General features: G+C 57.6%; 1 protein-coding gene across 2 annotated transcripts in view; it reads left to right on the forward strand.

Annotated features, from left to right (window-relative positions):
- Window positions 1–17,973, forward strand: part of CDH4 (cadherin 4) — a 597,516-nt gene that overhangs the window by 563,051 nt on the left and 16,492 nt on the right. For both annotated transcript variants that reach the window (XM_044748342.2, XM_070486202.1), the window contains 2 exons: window positions 1,775–1,912; window positions 12,728–12,913. In XM_044748342.2, coding sequence (XP_044604277.2) covers window positions 1,775–1,912; window positions 12,728–12,913 — 324 coding nt within the window. The remainder of the gene's footprint in view (window positions 1–1,774; window positions 1,913–12,727; window positions 12,914–17,973) is intronic.

The following is a 17,973-nucleotide window of genomic DNA, read 5'->3' on the forward strand; positions in this document are numbered from 1 at the left end:
GACCTGAAAGAAAAGTAGGCTCTAACTAAAGGAGAAGGAAAATCATTCCCCAGAGGGAAGGGCATGTGCAAAGTCCCATGGTGGGAGGCCGTGTGGGAAGTCTAAGGAGATGAGGGAGGTTGTATGGAGGGAGTAGGGGGCCTGATTCAAGAAGAGGCTGGAGAGGTGGTCAGCAGCCAGGCACACGGAGCCTTGTGGGCCATGGTACGGATTTTTGGATTTGGGTGCAGCTTCTGCTGCATTTGAAAACATCCCGAAACTTAGCAGCCTAAAACAACATCCATTTATTTCCATTTATTTAGCTCTCAATTCCACAGCTTGTCAATTTGGGCTGGGCTCAGCTGGAAAACTCTTCGGCCTTGGCTGGGCTCATTCATGCATCTGTCATCACCTGCCAGGTCGGTTTGAACCTGGCTGGTCTGGGAGGGAAGGAGGAAGGAATAGAGAAGTGATGGATGGATGGATGGATGGATGGGTAGATGGATGGATGATGGATGGATGGATGATGGATGGATGGATGATGGATAGATGGATGGATGGATGGATGATGGATGGATGGAGGATGGATGGATGGATGGATGGATGGGGATGGATGGATGGATGGATGGATGGATGGGGATGGATGGGTGGATGGATGGATGGGAGGGTGGGTGGATAGAAGGATGGATGGATCATGGATGGGTGGATGGATGAATAGATAGGTGGATAGATGAGTGGATGGGTGAGTGACTGGAAGGAGGAAGGGAAGGAGAGAGGAATGAATGGATGAATGGAAAAAGAGAGACAGTTTGGTGACACATCTGTTGTTTATAATTCTTTATGGAGCCAGTTTATGGAACTTGAGCCCATTTCACTGACTCACATGGCTAGAAACTGGTCTTTTCCTTTAACCTCTTGGAGGAGCAGGACTTAGTATAGTTCATCACTTGGAAGGCATTTTCTAGGGTCCCTTTCTGCCTTGACCCCAGCATCCTCCCTCCCTAATGGTGCCAGTGAGAGGTGGGCTGTGGTCCCAGCAAAGCTGCAACCAGGCTCCTCCTCACCTGTCACACTGGAAGCTCCTGTGACCTCTGTCAGAACAGGGGTGTGGAAAAGGCCACCTCTGCTGACTTGGGGATTTCTGGACTGGTGGACTCCTGGCAAGGGCCAGGTGGAGACGGGCTAAGAGACTCCGTCAGTGCCTAGCAAATTCACTCTTTCCATCAAGCTTTATTTGCCTTTTAAAACTCACACTTGAATGCTAACGGCTCCCTCCGGACTCTGCTCGAACAGAAAGTGCACCCGGACCTGTGCACCTGCCAGGAGAGCAGAGAAGGGCTTGTCTTTCCTTCTCCTGTCCAAACTTCTGAGCTGCCATTGAGCTGGACGCTGAAGATGCTAAAGCAATGAGGTCCCTCCAGCACATGTCTGTGGGATTGTCCCTCCCTTTGCAAAACGTCCATCCCCAGTTTTCCAAACTAACACAGCCCCACGCTCTGCGGGGCCCCCGTTCTCCTCCTGTCTGACTTGGCACCAAATACCGTCTATACTGAAGCCAGGGCCACCAAGATGAAAATGTGGCCAGACCTCTTCGTGCCGTGTGTCACCCACAGCACGTGACAGAGAACGTGCTTCCACCAGGTCATCAGAGAGCCCTGCGGCCAGCGCAGCACCGGCAGGAACGGGACCCGGCTGCCGCTAACTCCATCCCGGGAAATGTATTTCCTGATGATAAACTGCCTGTAAACTAAAACCCAAACTGATCAGTGTTTTTTCCCAACTCATTCCCTTCTAGAAAGTTCAGCAGTACACAGTCATCATTCAGGCCACGGACATGGAAGGAAACCTTAACTACGGCCTCTCAAACACAGCCACAGCCATCGTCACGGTGACAGACGTGAACGACAACCCGCCAGAATTCACCGCGAGCACGGTGAGTACCTCGCACCCCGGGCTGAGGCACAGCGTGCGCCGTGACCCTGACGCTCTGTTGCTTCTCCCTCTGCTGCCATCTGCTAGAAGGCGCTGGACAGTACGGGTGTAAGAGGCCCCGGGCAGCAGGAGGCTGAGGCAGGAGTGGCACCACTCAAGGCATTTGCAGTAGCCGAGGCCGGAGGCTCCGCCAAGGACCTGGCCTGCTTGGGGGGTTCTCCACTCCAGCACAGAGACACCCTGATATTGAGTGATGGTTGACGCCTTATGAGACTCCCAAGACAAAGCGAGCTGGGCACTCTGAATCCAGAGGAGTTGACCGGGGGTGTTTGGGCTCTGGCAAGAGGCAGAGGTTTCGGCCTCTTTGGGAGGCTTGTGTGTGGCTGTGTTTGCAGTGGACCTGCTGGGGGATGCCCAGATGGGGCCTGAGCCAGCGACCCGGCAGGAGCCTGCACGAGAAACCTACTTGGCCCTCCACGCCCACAGTCAGCATAAAGGGAAACTCAGGTGTGGGGACACACTCTGCATTCTTCCCCATCAGGCACGGCCAGCGGGGGTGACCAGCCCCGCACCAGGCTGCTGGGGACCTAAGTGATCAAGCGCTCTTGGTGGACATCCACACATTCGCTCACAGAATGTGACTGGAGGTCCGTGGTGGGCCCGGAGCCCAAGAGTCACAGTGAGACAAACTGCCCTCAGGCAGGGAGCGTCCCCGCGGCAGACTGTGGGATCAGAGAGCCACGGGTCACGCGGCTCTCGTTGCCTCTGGACTCCAACGGAGCTGCGCTGCCCAGCGGCCTCTTCCTGTGAAATCGTCAGGGCTCACCCAGTGCCCAGCACATTTGGTGATCCCCTCTGTGCAGTCTTCAGGGGGCCGGCCTCTGCTCTGTCCCTGATCACCAGCCAACACCCTCCCCTGATGACTCCCCAGGTCCTTGTCGAGCAGCACTGCATCCCCAAGCTGTCTTTTTGGGTCCCCCGAAGGGGTTGCTGACATGACGGGGACATGTGCCCACCCCACGGGTGCCCATCCAGAAATTCAGCAGGAGGCAGAGGAGAGGGTCAGCGAGGGCTCCCAGAGCAGTGCTAGGAGGTGGAGGCCGCCCAGGATCTCCGGGTCGCCTTCTCGGAGCCACCCCCTCTCCCAGAGGGCTGAGCGGATGAGGGTGCAGTAGCAATAACAGTAACAATAATAACTAGAGCCCACACCCCACTGTAAGCCCTCCCCACCAGGCACTGGCCAGGGCCTCCCAGTCAGCCTCTCACCCCCACCAACCCCTGAGGGTCAGGACCCAGTTATGGAAGAGGAAGCCAGGCTCAGAGAGGTTAAGTCACTTGCCCAAAGCCACACAGCCCAGCCCGTAAGTGGGAGCAGCTGGGATTGGACCCCAGAAGCAGTACTCTCCTTCTGCAGCAAAGGATGGGGGACAGGGGGAGGGGAGGGAGGAAGGGAGGTAGAGGGACAGCGAGGAGGCCCCTCTTCTCACAGTGGGCCGGTCAGCTTGCTGTGAAGCCATCTCATGGGCCTGAGTCCCTCGAGACGAGCCCCACCACGGCATCGAGCATCCCCGAATCACTGAGTCCCCAAATCCTGTATCCATGCATCCTGCTTCCCTGTGCCCCCGCCTCCCTGTGTCCCGTGTCCCTGCACTCTGTGTCCCACGTCCCAGAGTCCCAGGCTCAGGGCCCAGCCCTGCTGGACCAGGCAGGTGGTGGGCAGGGGGGAGCAGTACCCAGAAGTGGCGCGACGGCCTTAGCTGTGAGGACACAGCACCATCTAGTGGGGAGATGGCGACCTGCACACAGAGAGAGCAGCTCAGGCCCCTGCCCACCAGTGAGGGGTGGGGTGGCTTCTGTTTCTATTTGCTGTCCTCAGTCAGCGGGCAATGGCAGGACAGGCTCAGGGCCAGTGTCCCGGGAGTTTGGACATAAGGGCAGCAGCATCCTGGGGACCCTGGGAGAATACCGATGCCCAAGCCGGAAGACCCCAGCAGGGTCTCCCCCACACCTGGCCCAGCAGACTCAGCTGTCCTTCTGCCTTCCACCGTGTGGGCATCACCTTCTGTGATGATGACAGGAACACCCGGCTGTCTAGGACATGACCTGTCTGGTGCATGACCTGGGCTAGCTCATCCCTCACCGCAGTGCTCTCAGGTGGGCACCATCTAACCCCCATTCTGCAGAGCAGGTAACCGCGTGGTGAGGAGCTGGGCCAGTACCAAGCCAGGCATCTGGCATCATCTGTGGCAGTCGTGGGGCTGCGAGTGGGTAGCTCACACTGCTCAGAACCCATCTGCTGGGTCAGGGGTCTCAGATGGTCCTGGACAGGTGCCCAGGCACAAGGATACCGTTCCCGGGGACACACTCTTGTCCTGGTGCCAGCCTGCTGAATTCTAGGTGTCGGGCATGGTAGCAGCATCAGCACTCCTGACCTCTAGGGTCCCAGGTTGCCCCAGCAAACAGTATCTGGATCACAGTGGTCATCATGGAAACCAGGGCAGAAGGAAGCCAGGCTGATTGTCCCTGATAGGAGCAAAGGATTCGCTTCCGGGCATGAGGCACGGTGGTGACCCCAGGGTCAGGGGCTCAGCCCAGCCCTCCTGGTTGGCTGTGGTCACCGCTGGGTTTGGTTAGAAGCATGCCAGCGGAATGCGGAAGGAGGCATTGCAGGAAGGCGGGACTCGGCAGGAGCCCCCAGAGACTAGAGCGAGATGCCCAGAGCCCCAACCCGCCTCCTGATCCTGGTCCAAGCCTCAGTTTCCCCATCCCTAGATGGGGAGGGCGGGCCATCCCACAGATGCCCGTGGCTGCAGTGAGGGGTGAAGAGCAAGTGGGCTCCCTACTAAGGCAGATCGGAACCCTCGTCCACCCTCCCACCCCCAAATGGGCGGAATCCATCTTTTACCTTCAAGACGGCCAGCTGCTAATTTCCCAGGAACTAAAGTAGGCACATTCTGGGGCTGGCCCCGTGGCCATGTGGTTAAGTTCGCGTACTCCACTGCAGGCGGCACAGTGTTTCGTTGGTTCGAATCCTGGGCGCGGCCATGGCACTGCTCATCAAACCACGCTGAGGCAGCGTCCCACATGCCACAACTAGAAGGACCCACAACGAAGAATATACAACTATGTACCGTGGGGCTTTGGGGAGAAAAAGGAAAAAATAAAATCTTTAAAAAAAATAATAAAGTAGGCACATTCCATCAACTCCAGAACGCGGGCACCCAGGTCCTGCGGGTCCTCCTGCTTCTAGTCAGACGGAGGATCTGCTCAGTGGACTGAGGGGCGATGTGCATACACCTTCAGTGAAACCTTTCCACCAGCCAGCAGCAACCTCGTGCGCCGTCCCCGAGGCAGCCCTGGGCCGAGGTCCGTCAGCTGAGGTCCATCAGCCGAGGTGAGCTTCGCCTGTTCCAGTAGGTGGTATAGACGAAGTTGCAGAGAACCCGCCACCCTCGGGGGTCTGGCTGCTTTCTTCCCACCCGGCGGCCTTGGGAGCCACCTGTGCTGCTGTCAAGGTGCAGCCAGAGCGACTCTGCCCTCGGCGGCTCTCCGGTCTCAGCCTGGGTGTTTTGGACCTTTCGTGAACAAACTTTCCTCACATCCCCCTACCTTATTTAATCCTTTTCTCCTTCTTGAAAATCAATTTGCATTTTTGGTCAGCTGATTTGCACACATGGGACAGCAAGTGAAAGGTATGAAACGACGTCCCTGGAGAAGAGCCTTGCTCCGCCCCGGGCGGGCCTTCGTTTCTGTTTCTTCCGCTCACGAAACGCCCTGGAGACCTTTCCAGGTCTGTGGATTCTGAACAGCCTTGGGATTTTTTTCAATGCTATTTAGAAATACTTTCAAGCTCGCAGAAAAGTTGCCGGACTGGGAATGGGAAGCAGAGCGGCCGACCGTGCCGCTCCCCCTGCCGACACGCCTGCGTGCAGTCAGCTGCCTGACGCCGCACGTCTACCGCTGCCCAGCGTGTTTCCTCGGGGGCCGCTGGCCTGCCGCAGTAGTCCTCAAGCGGTCGCCGCGCCTTTTCCACCAGAGACGGCCGAGGCCCAGAGGGCTGACTCCGGGCCACCCAAGGCCACACAGTGACGCAGAGCCGAACCCACATCTCCTGCTTCCTCGGGCCTCACTCAGTCCGACACCCCATCCTTCCAGACCCCAAGTGTGTCTTCTGTCCCCATGAGAGATGGAGCATCCTCCCCTGCCCCAGGCCGTGTCCTCTGCACCTGCCAATGCCCGGCCTCCTCGCCCTTCGCCTCTCCCGAGAGGGTCCCCGAGGCTGCCCCCAACTCCTGAGCACCCATGGGCAGGTCCGCAGGGGGGATTGTGTGTCCGCTGCCCTGAGATGGCTCAGCTTTGACAGCCTTTCCCGGGTGGCTCTTCCTGCACTGTCTGCTCCTAGCCTGATCTTCTGCCCTCTGCACGTCAGCCACCCTGAAAACACGCCGGCTGGTCCCCCGGAAACGCCGGGTCCCGGGACAGCCCTTGAGGAAGTGATGGGAAGGAGGGAATGAGGCAGGGACGAAAACCTTCCTGATGGTGTGAAGCAGGTGTTTCTGCCTCTCTGTGCTGGGCATCCAGACAGGGATGGAAAGTCATCGACACGATGTCCCTTGATCTGCGGACACCTCTCAAAAATGGGCAGCCCAGGGATGACACTGAAACGGGGGCAGAATTTACATTTGACCTGAGAAGGTGACCTGGAGCAGGTTCCAGGGGAGAATTCCCACCTCCGCACCCAGATGGGGAAGGTAGGTACAGCCTGGCTCCCTGGGACACCTGTGTCTGCCCCTCCGGAGACTATTCATCAGAAAGACAATTGTCCGGGCTTTCAAACTGTCAGAGCACAAACTAATGCTTCCTCCCAGAGATGGGCCACGGCCTGTCCTCGGCTCCAGCGAGCCTCAGGCAGTCCCCAGGCCCTGAGTGCAGTACAAGGAGACAGAGGGATGGCTTTTTTTTTCTTGGTGAGGAAGATTGGCCCCAAGCAAACATCTGTTGCCAATCTTCCTCTTTTTGCTTGAGGAAGATGGTCCCTGAGCTAACATCTGTGCCAATCTTCCTCTATTTGATGTGGGCGCCGCCACAGTGTGGCTGGACAAGTGGTGCCAGGTCTGCCCTTGGGATCTGAACCTACGAACCCTGGGCCGGATGGCATCCTGTGAAGAGAGGATAATGGCTGGGTACTTCTCTCCAGCTTCAGCGGCGCCTCCGATCCTGACATCCCAAGAGAGCATTCAGAAGCCCAGCCTCATTAGTCAGACCTTGGGGTGACGGGTGAGGGTAGGCGATGGGTGGGAGATGGGTGGGGTTGCGTTCCAGGCAGGGAGGGTGCTCGATCCCTCCCTCCAAGTGCTAACGTCCCGGAGACTGGGCCCCAGGACACTGCTTGTCACAGTGGGAGTGGGCAGGGCCGAGGACGGGCCACACCCCCAAACACAGCCCAGCTATTTTTATCGAGCTTAATCAAGAACAATCAGCAGGAGCTGAAGAGATGCAAGAGGGTTTGCATGATCCAGTTCCCATGTGTAAATGTTAATTAAAAGTGATTTTTCCCTTCCCCCACTCCACGCACATGGTCCCCTTGCTGCCCAGCAAGGCTGTCGGTCGTTCAGCCGGCCACTCCACTCTCAGCGCTCCTCGAGCTTCCTCACCTGGAAGATGGGCCCCAGTCCTGCCTGGTGGGTGCATTCCTGCATGCCAGTCCCTCAGCAGATACCTGGCCCACGGGGAGACCCCGCAAACGTGCTGTTGTTGCTCCGCTGTGCATTAATAATGACGACCGTGAGCAACATCTGGACAGGAAGAAGCAGCTAGAGACTGCGGACGGCTCCGCGGGAACAGGACCCGTAAACCTCGCCTTTGGGAAAGGGCGTGAACAAACCTGGTCTATGAACCAAAAAGCTGGGGCAAGGGGGTTTCAAGTTGTTTTTTAACTAGATGGTTGGGTCCTTTCTCATGAGCTGGCATTACAAGGAGCACTTTCTTGTGCGTTAATTTTCTCTCACAAAGGCACTTTGAGGTGGAAACGTAGGCTCAGAGGAGACTGGCCCGGCCAGGGTCACCCCCTCACCCCTGGCTGTCCTCAGAGATGGAGGACATCCTCTGGGAGACATCCTGGCTGGGCACGGGCCTACAGGGCCAGCTCTCCAGCTCCGCTAATTACAGTGAGGGGTCCCTGAGTTTCCAGCTCGGGGGAGGACGGGGCTGGGGGCGCTCCCCTCCCACTTAGATGCCCTCATCAATACCTGAGCCTCCTTAGGACCAGCGATGGTTGCAAGTCCTCAGGACAGAGACAAATCACCCCCTCGGGGTCAGGGCATCTGCAGGGCATAGGTGCCTTGAGGGTCTTGCGTGTGGTGGCTCTGACATCTCAGTCCTCAGCCTGGCTGAGGGGTCTTCCCATTGTCACCAGATCCTCCCTTATGCTAATGGAACCCTCCCCCAGGAGCCATGCGGATTTCTGCCGCAGAGCTGGGATTGTTCTAGAAGGCCCACACACAAAGATGAGTCGGCCCTGCCTCCCGGGGTGGGGGCACATTTGGATTCTGCGTTACAGTCGAGGCGAGAAATTCCCTTCCAATGCTCGTAAAATTCCTCCTTTCCCAAATACCCGCCTTGGCATCCCATGGGGCATGGAGAGGCTTTTCCTGGGCCTGAAAACCTGAAAAAATTGAATTAAAAACTCATTATGGCTGGGGAAGGGTAATAAGAAAATCCTAAACGAGATTTATCAGCTTAAGGCCCTTCTTTGGGAACCTTTATTAAACTTGCTTGAATTAAAATAGACTCTTGGAATAAGCTCCACCCAGAAGTCTGGCAGCAGTCGGCCCCGGGGCCGCCCAGCTCTCCCTGGGCTGTGCAACCTCAGGCCTGCGATTCTCAGGATAGAAACCCCACTCGGGAGGACCGGAGCCGAGTGCGTGGAGGCGCCCACTGGGGCCCTCGCCGGACGTGGTGCCCCCTCGGAAGGTGCATGCAAAACTCAGGGCTCTTGGGGGACACCCCAGAACCGTCCCCTGCCCCCAGCCACTTAAGCAGCAGGGAAGCTGCCACAGCGTGCGAGTGGCCACGATCTCTGGGGGCAGGTGCGTCAGGCACAGAGGCTCTGCCAGGAGCACTCCGTCCTCTTGCCACCACCGGGCACAGGGACGTCTGCTCCCGCCTCCAGCACCAAAAGGGCTATGGCCTCTCGCCTTCTGCCACCAAAGTGCAAGGCCCCCCTGCCTCGCCTCTGAATCACAGTCCCACAGGTGCATCTGACTGGCAGGTCCTAGGTCACCTGACCAGGTCATGGCTATAGAGGAGGCTGAGAAAACAAGTTTCTGGAAAATAAAGAAGGGAATTCAGAAGGTACTGGACAACCAGGCAAGCTAACCAATGTCCACTACACTGACCCTGGCAACTTAAACAGAAAGGGAATTCTTCATCTCACAGAAGCTGGAAAACCCAGAATCTAACTTCAGGCATGGCTGGATCCAGGCTCCAACAGTCACTAGGACCCTCCCCTGAGCCAGGCTTCCTCTGGGCTGGCTTCGTTCTCAGGCTGCAGATGGCAGCCTCCACCCCAGCCCAACACCGTCAGGCTCATATGGTTACAGTACTGGGGCCAGAGACAGAGGCACCAGAACTGAGCCCCGATTGGCTGCCATAGGCCATGTGCCCATTTCTGAATCATTGAGATGGGGACGCAGGGGTCCAAAGCAGGGATCTGCAACTTTTTCCTGTAAAGGGCATATAGTGAATATTTTCCACTTTGGGGACCACACATTCTCTGTCGCAACTACTCAACTTGGCCACAGAAAATATGCAAATGAAGGGGTGTGGCTGTGTGCCAATCACACTTTAATGACAAAAACAGGCTGCGGGCTGAACTTGACCCTGTAGCTTGCCAGCTCCTGCGCTAGCCCTTCATTCCCACCAAGCAGCTAAAGAAAGCCCAGGTGCCACGGCCCCAGGACACGTCCCCGGCCGTCCCTCCCTCGGAATTCCTAAAGGGTTTGCAGAGACCTCTCACCCTGCTGGCCGGCTCCTCCCGCCGTCCTGGGAGGTAGGCAGCAAGTGCCCTGGCCCGGGTTTCCAGTGCAGGAAATGGGCTCAGAGGGGCTGAGGAACCTCCCAGAGGTCACACGGCTGCCCAGGGCCGAGCCAGAGCCGAGCCCTCAGGGATGGGCTCGCTGGGCAGGAACTCCGCTGTACCTGCCTGCTCTCGGCGAGCTGGGCCCTGGGCCGGCTGGTCCCTCCTGCTGCAGCCGGGAAGCCACTCCGGGCCCAGTGGCCCCTTCACAGAGGCCCGGACACGTGCGGCATTCGGCTGCGTTCCCTTCCATCCCTGACCGTTAGGTGAAGCGCTGGGCCCCATTTTGCAGTGACAAAACCGATTCCTTCAGCCCACGGTGACACAGTTGCTGGTGGCAGTGGAATTAGGCCAGAGCCCGTGACAGCCTTGCACCCCGGAGGTGAAGGGACCCTGCCAGAGTCTCGGGCCACTCTGGGTAGGCTGCTTTGAGGACATAGTGATGTCCCAGGGGAGGAAGTGACCCTGGGCGAGGCAGCAAACACCCAAGTCCGGGTGCTGCTGGGAAAGCCTGGGCAGGGGTCCGCCGGCCGGAGACGTGTCTCCAAGAGCACTGGAATGCCATTCGTGCCAGGGCCCGGCCCTGCCGGCTCGGCTCACAGCACGTCTAGCAGACTTAGGCCCCTGGGAGGGCGGGGGTCCATGGTCCTCGAGTCCCCTGCAGGCTAGTGCAGATGGCCACCCGCCCGCCTCTCTCGCCCTGGTGGGGCAGGCACTGTGCGAGCACCTTCCTGCCTCCTCCAGGCCGTCTTGGGGACAACTTGGGAGTCTGGCAATGGCCCCCACTCCCCCAGCCCTCCCCCCACCGCCTCAGCCTGGTTCCCACCTCCTGAGGACCGTTACAGGCCGGGGCTCTCACCCCACACACCTGTTCCTCCAGGAGCTCCCAAGGATAAAGTCACCCCAGGACTGGGTCACTCCACACACACACAGCCCGGTGCCTCCCAGGACAGCCTGCCTCCTCCCGCCAGGTCCAACCCTCCCTTGCACACCATCGACCTCGTGGCCAGGCCTCAGCAGAGTCCCCTCCAGATGCCCCCTCCCCGTGGTCCTCTGCCTGAGTCCTGGCTACCCCGGGCCCCGCCCTGCCCACAGCCTTGGCAGGACTGTTCTCTCTCCCTCCCCGAGGACCGCAGGAGCCCTGTCAGGCATGGCTCCTCCTTGTCCTCACTGCCAGCAGGCCCCTCCCTGAAACACCCACTGTGGATCTCCGGGCCCCGGCGGGCACAGCTCCCATACACAATGCTGTGCAGTGCAGCAGCCCATACGTAGCCCACAAGAAACGTCAGGTCCTGGAGGGCAGGGGCCTGTCCACCTTGATCCCCGCTGAGTCTCCGGCCCAGGGGGAAGGGGGAGGATGGCTCAACAAGAAGGACCTGGCCCACTGCCTCCCTATGCTAAGGGCGCCTCTCCCCCCGGGCCTGGCTTGGCCCCTCCAGACACGTCCACGAAACCTGCTTCTGGCTGAAATCAGGCAGGTGCGAGAGGCCCACGAGGATGAGGGGCTGGGTCCAGCTGCCTGGGACGCCTGCCAAGCCTGTCTCTGGATCCCTTCCTTCCCCTTCTGTGCCCCTGACTGGCTCTCGTGTGGCCTGACACCAAGCCCAGCACTTGGGGCTCAACTCTTAGGACTGACGCTCTGGGCCCCTCCCTTTGTGGCAACCAAGGTCTCACCCTCTCGTGCTTCAATGTCTTCATCTATACGATGGGGTAAGAGCAGGGTTATCCTGAGGAACACGTGACATCCTGCACCGCGGTGCCTGGCCCAGCGCCTGGCACACAGCGGCCATCAGTAATCATAGCTGAGCTGTGCTGGTGTGAACACAACCAGACACCCCCAGATCCTCGTCCAAACTTTGCCTCCACGTTTGGGGGCTGAAAAGCACATGACACAGCGCCAGGACTGACCGTGGACTGTGCAGGGCATGGTGTTCAGTGTGGGCCCTTGTTCACAAGTTAGTAAGGATTTGAGACGGCGACAGCAGAGCGTTAAACGGAGCTCAGGCCCTGTGAGCGTGCAGGGCAGCGGCCCAGGCTGCATGCCCGCGAAGCCAGGCCTGAGCAGCGGTTCTCACCGGGTGGGAGGTACTCCAATTCCTCTCACCAGCCCAACACCAACGCGCAGTGGCCCTCCCCACTCACACCATCGCTGCCGTGGGCACCACACCTACCGGTGGGGCTGGCTTGCAGCCCTCACTGTGCTGTGGCAGGAAAAAGGGCTGACGCTTCGTGTCTGGTCACCTGCGTGCCTGCAGCTGCTGACCCCAAGCCCCAAGCCTGGGTCAGGGACCACCCGGATGGCAGGAGCCCAGATAGACCCTCCCGAGGAAGCCCTTTGCCGTTGCCGCTCCACTGCTGTTTATGCCCCATGTGCAAGCTCGTCCCTGTGGCCGCCTGTATGTCTCGGCTCTCTGCTGCATGTGGGAAAGGCTCGAAGGGGATTCAGGAGAAGGGCTGGTGCACGCTCGTGTGTGTACTGGGGGGCAGCTGAGGCTTCATCTGGAGGTGGATGTGTGCAGGTATGAGCCGTGGGGCTTGCTGGGCCTCAGCTGGAGGAAGCAGAGCCCTCTTGACATGCCACCTCGCCACCATGAGCAGGAGAAGGGCCCGGCCACGGGGATCACTGTGTCTGGGATGAGCGGGAGGCAGAGGCACCTCCCCCAGGCTGATGGAGAACCTCTCCCGACCCCTCCAGGCTTCACATGGGTTCGTAACATCCTCTTTCCTTACGCTCTGCAGTATGCAGGGGAAGTCCCCGAAAACCGGGTGGAAACGGTGGTCGCAAACCTCACCGTGATGGACCGAGATCAGCCCCACTCGCCAAACTGGAACGCCGTCTACCGTATCATCAGCGGGGACCCCTCGGGGCACTTCAGCATCCGCACGGACCCTGTCACCAATGAGGGCATGGTCACCGTGGTGAAGGTGGGTGCTCTCCTCGCCTCCTGACAGCATCCTGAGTCCTGCCCCCTGCCATGTACCCTGGAACAAATATCACAGAAACAGTACTTATGTGAAGTGCATGCCACCCCTAGCATCCAAGGGCAAAAAGGACTATACCCAATCCGCTGGTGGCAGAAGCAGGCTTCACAAGGACCTAGTCATGTGACCTCCAGGGGCTCGGCAGACCTGACCTGCACCCCCACTAAAAGACGACTCTCCCATCCCCTCCCTGAAGGGCATTTTCCCCTTAATCTATTAGTGGTGAATTCCATTAAGAGGCTTTCTGAAGTTAAACCATCCTTGCATTCCTGAGACAAATCCAACTTAATCAGGAGGATTAGTGAGCAGCACTGCAGGACTTGCATTGCTAACATCAAAAGATTTTTTCATGTATTTTTCTGAGCAATTTAGAGCCTATACTTTTCCCTTCCCACACTGTCTTTATCTAGGTTTTGGCATCAAGATGATAGACGAACCTCAAGAAATGTGCTGGGGATGTGAGGGGTTGGTTTCAGAGGGGCAGCACGAGAGGATGTGGGGGGTCGACTCTTCCGTATCTTCTTGTGGTGGACACACGGCTCCCCACACTTGTCAGAACTCACCAGTGGATTGAACTGTATGTAAATTTTTAAATAAATCTTAAAACTCTTCAGGGTGGGAGCGCACACAGCTGCGCTGTCCTCATTGAGTCATCACTGTGTCCCAGGCAGAATTCAGCAGTTAGCACCACACTTTCCCCATCCTTCTTTCATTTTTGATTTTATTGCACATGAGGCTTTTCTCTAGAATTTCAATTTAAAGTCTGTTTACGGCAGGATGTTTCATCTTAGAAAGCATTTTCAAGTTGGTTTTGCATTCTTTGATAGAGACACCATCCTTTCAGACATTCTCCTTCAGAGGGGGGTGGCTGGGGGGGCTGGGGAGAGGCGGGGGCGTGGGAGGGTAGAGTGGCAGTTAGGGACCCAGCGGCCCAGCCACAGGGCAGGTCCGGTGCCTTGGGGGCATCTGTTCTTGAACTCCCATGCTCGCTCTTTGCTCACTTACCCCTGGCACGGACCAGTCATCCTCTCTGTGCCTCAGTTTCCTCATATGTAAGATGAGGATAATTGTGGGGCCAACACCCAGGTTTATTGCTAACATTGAAATAGATCTCAGATATAAAAGATTTGGTATAGCACCTGGCACAGTAAGGGCTCAGTGGATAGAATTAGCTGCTGTCGTCCTCGTCATCATTGTCACTGTCATCGCCATTGCTGTTGCCATGGACGGGTGGTTCTTCCCAGCTGGTTCCCCAGTGCATGAAGAAGCTCATTTCAATTCCACACAGGGTCCCTGAGTCCCTTAAAAGCATCAGGTGCCGCACTGTGTGCGTACACTGCAGACCCGACCCCATCACTGCCCCGGCCCTGCGGGAGTTTGTAGTCTGCAGAGGGGATGTCAGGAGGAACTTCCGAGATGTTCTCACAGCGGGGACACACAGGAGCCACAGACCCAGCAACATGCAGCATCACTTTCCTTCTCTAAAACATGTTAGCTTCTGCTTCTAGCCCCCGTGTCCCCAGGTGCTGGTCACTCCCAGATTGGGACCACCTCTGCATCCCTTTCCCACAGTGGTGTCTGTGTTGGAGGCTGATACACTGCCCATGAAGGGCCGACGTGGCACTCGTGTAGGGGGAGGACAGGGTCCCTGGGCTGCTGCAGAGATGTCTATGGTCAGCTCAGCCCTCAGTCACAGATCCTGGCTGCATCGTCCCCCTGTCCTGAAGTCCAGCTCGGTCACTGTCACAGGAAGTCCACGGTCATCTCGAGCACGTCTTCCTGATCCCTTCCCTGCCCCCTCATGCCCCCCAACTCTACCCTCCTGTGACACACAGGGCCTGGGGCCCCAGGAGACTCGCTGCCTCCCAGGCTCTACCTGGGTCAGGGCACACAGCTCCTCTGCTCTCAGATCCCCAGCCTCATCTGTCACCATCCCCATCTGCCTCAGGAGGCCCCATTGCCTCTTCCCTGCTCTTCCCCTCTCCTCTCCCTCCCTGAGCCGTGAAATCGCAGTCTCCTCCAGGGAGAAAACCACAGGCTCAGACCGACCACAGGTTCCTCCTGCCTCGTGCTTGGTCCCCAGCTTCTGAAGCTCAAAGGCCAGGAATTGGCCTCTTCCGCTCCCCACTCCGCGGCAACAGGGCTTGCCTGAGGCTGCAGTGAGCTGTGTCCAGATGCCTGACGGAGGGTGGTGGGCGGCAGGAACACCAGGGGACAGGTCAGTTGGGGGTCACGGCCCCTCTGGCCCCTCTTTCCCTTCAGCCCAGCAGTTCTTCAAGTTCTGGCTCCCAGAACAAGACTCTGAATGGAAGCACTTTGCCCTGAGTCTCCCGTCCCACGAGAGCAGAGCCCACACCCTGGAGCTCCAAGCGCCCTGGCGGCCCTGCCCTCAAGCTGGGGTGCCCCCAGCCCCGTCCCATATGCCTGGCTCGCCCTGGGCTGCTGCTCCTCAGCAGGCAGACCCAGCCCTTCGCCTTTGAGCAAAGGTCATTGCCATGTCGGGGGAGACCCGGCGAGTACATCTAACTGCTCTAATGGAAACTGTTGGAGCGAATTACCTATTGATTTCTCCATTACAAATATGCTTTATTTTACCCTCCTACAGACTTTTATTGGCCATAACAGTCTTTCTGGAAGGCGTCCTCACTCAGACTGGTGACCCAATTTTTATGCATGACATGTGGCATTATTCCATGTCCTCCAGGGACACAAACCAATAAATATGGGAGAAAGGTCACTTCCTTTAGTGGCTTGTTTGTAGACGAAACCACCATGACTTTATGAAACAGCATATTTACACGGAGCAGCCCTCACCCCTGGCCAACTCTCAGAGGGCCTGGAGGGCTGGGGCTGGAGGCCTTGGTGGGTGTTGGTTCTGGCGTGGGGGAGCACTGGACACAGCGGGGAGCAGGCGAGTGCTCTGTGCTTGGAGGCGTCCGGAGTCCAGGGACGGAGGAGGCAGCCCGCACCTGGGGAGGGTTCATGGTCTCTGGCCTGAAGTCCCCGGTGGGACCTTTCAGGCGAGGGGTACCAGGTTATTCTGCATTGGCTGCCTCGTCAGGCTGGCCGCCAGCTTGGGCCACTGCAGGTCCTGCCAGGGTGACACCTGTGGGTGCAAGGCTCTCCCATAGACACACACCTGAGCAGCACCCAGTGTTGTGCTGGGTGATGGGCAAATGGTGGACAACAGGGGTGTTGGACCATCTCCCTACATCCCCCGGGCACCCATGGGGTACGGCTGACCCACTCTGGCACAGTGCTGAGCGCCAGGCAACCCCCACCCCAAGGGGCTTGAAGAGACGGGGTGGGGATGCAAAAACAGCATGGGTGAGACATCAGCCACGACGAGGCGTGTCCCATCAGGGATAGGCATCTCACTGGGGGCTCCAGGAGGCATGCAGGGACCACCCCTTCCTTCGACGGACAAGGAGACCACTCCTGGAGAGCATGAGGGCTCCCCCAGGGTCCCCTGGGGGAATTGGGGGGGTGACAGAGGCATCAGCCCCAGAACCCCGATCTCTGCCTTTGCGTCCAGACCCCCGTAGGGCAGTCCTCAGCCATTCATGACCCAATGTCTCACTTCTCCTTCCATGCCCATGGGTACTATTACTTACTTAATTTTTAAGTTCCTTCTTTTTGTACTTAATACCCTATTTGGTAGCAGTAGGCGAGACGGCATGGGTTTGTTGTACCAGGGGTGTGACTTTAAATGCTCACACAAATCAAATGCCAAGCTGTGTGGGGGCCCAGGGGTGGGGCAGGTTCAGATCAGATCGGGAGAGGTGCCTCACAGCTGCGCCGGAGCAGCGGGGAGAGATCAGAGGACGGGCCCGGGGGTGGGGGGAGTGGCGCTGCCAGCAACCACAGGTGTCATCGTGAAAACTGGCTACACAGCAGATAAATTACTCTCTAAGCAGAAATGCACTATACTGTTTATCATGAAAATTTCCAAGCACCCCCAGAAGTGAGAGAGACCGCGTAAAGTTCACCTGCCACCGAAATTTCACCATTATTAGCGTGTTGCCACTTTACTTCATCTATGTTTTTTGCTGAAGTATGTTTTTAACTCCCAAACCTCATGATTCTCCCTCTCAAACTGTCAGGATGCATCACCCTCAAAAATGCATTTTGCTTACATAACGACACACTGTCATCACACCTGACAAAATCAACTATGTTTCCTCCATATTTGCCAATACAAGGCTATATTCAATTTCCCTTGATCTTCCTGAAACTATCTCTTTGCAATATGATTTTTCAAATCTGGAGCCAAGCAGGGTCCCCACAATGCACCTGGTTGTAACATCGTAACCTAGAACATTCCGCTCACCCTTGACCTGTCATAGACGTGGGGTCAGGTGGCTTATGGAAGGCCCCACGTGCCGGATCTGTCCAGCCACCTCATGGTGTATGTGGCTCCTCACTCTCCTGCACTTCCTACAACCTGGGATTTAGACTGGAAGGGTCTGCCGGCAGGAGGAGCCTCGCGGCTGGAGCTGAGTCCCATCAGGACGCCTATGTGCCCGGTGGTCCTGCTCATAGTCGCCTAAGCCGGACCAGTGGGCCAGTGGTGACAGCCCGGCCCTCACTGTAGAATCGACTTTCCCCTTATGACCAGCGAGCCCTCTGCAGCAGGATGCTTCATGCCTGAGGCTCTTCATCGACCTCCGTGCGTTGGTTTTATCATCTATTGATGGTCATTGTCCAAATTAATTTCTTCATTAGGGGGTACAAAATGGTGCTTTTAAAATTGCATCATTCCTTGGTTGGAATCCATTAATCAGGCCATTAATCAGCCAACCACAGTGATAAATGAATTTGTGTGTGTGTTTTTGTCACAAGTGCTATTCTCTCGTAACCGTTAAGAATGCGTGGGTTTTTCACATTCAGTGTGTTTGGTCAGCTGGAGTCCTTATGGGTTTTGATATCTGGCTGATGGGAACCTCCCCTGGCTGGTCCCTGGGTCCTTCGCCACCAGCCGCCTGTTCCTGAGCGCTTCCTTA

This window comes from Equus asinus, chromosome 15, assembly GCF_041296235.1.
Source record: "Equus asinus isolate D_3611 breed Donkey chromosome 15, EquAss-T2T_v2, whole genome shotgun sequence".
In the NCBI taxonomy this organism is placed as follows: Eukaryota; Metazoa; Chordata; class Mammalia; order Perissodactyla; family Equidae; genus Equus; species Equus asinus.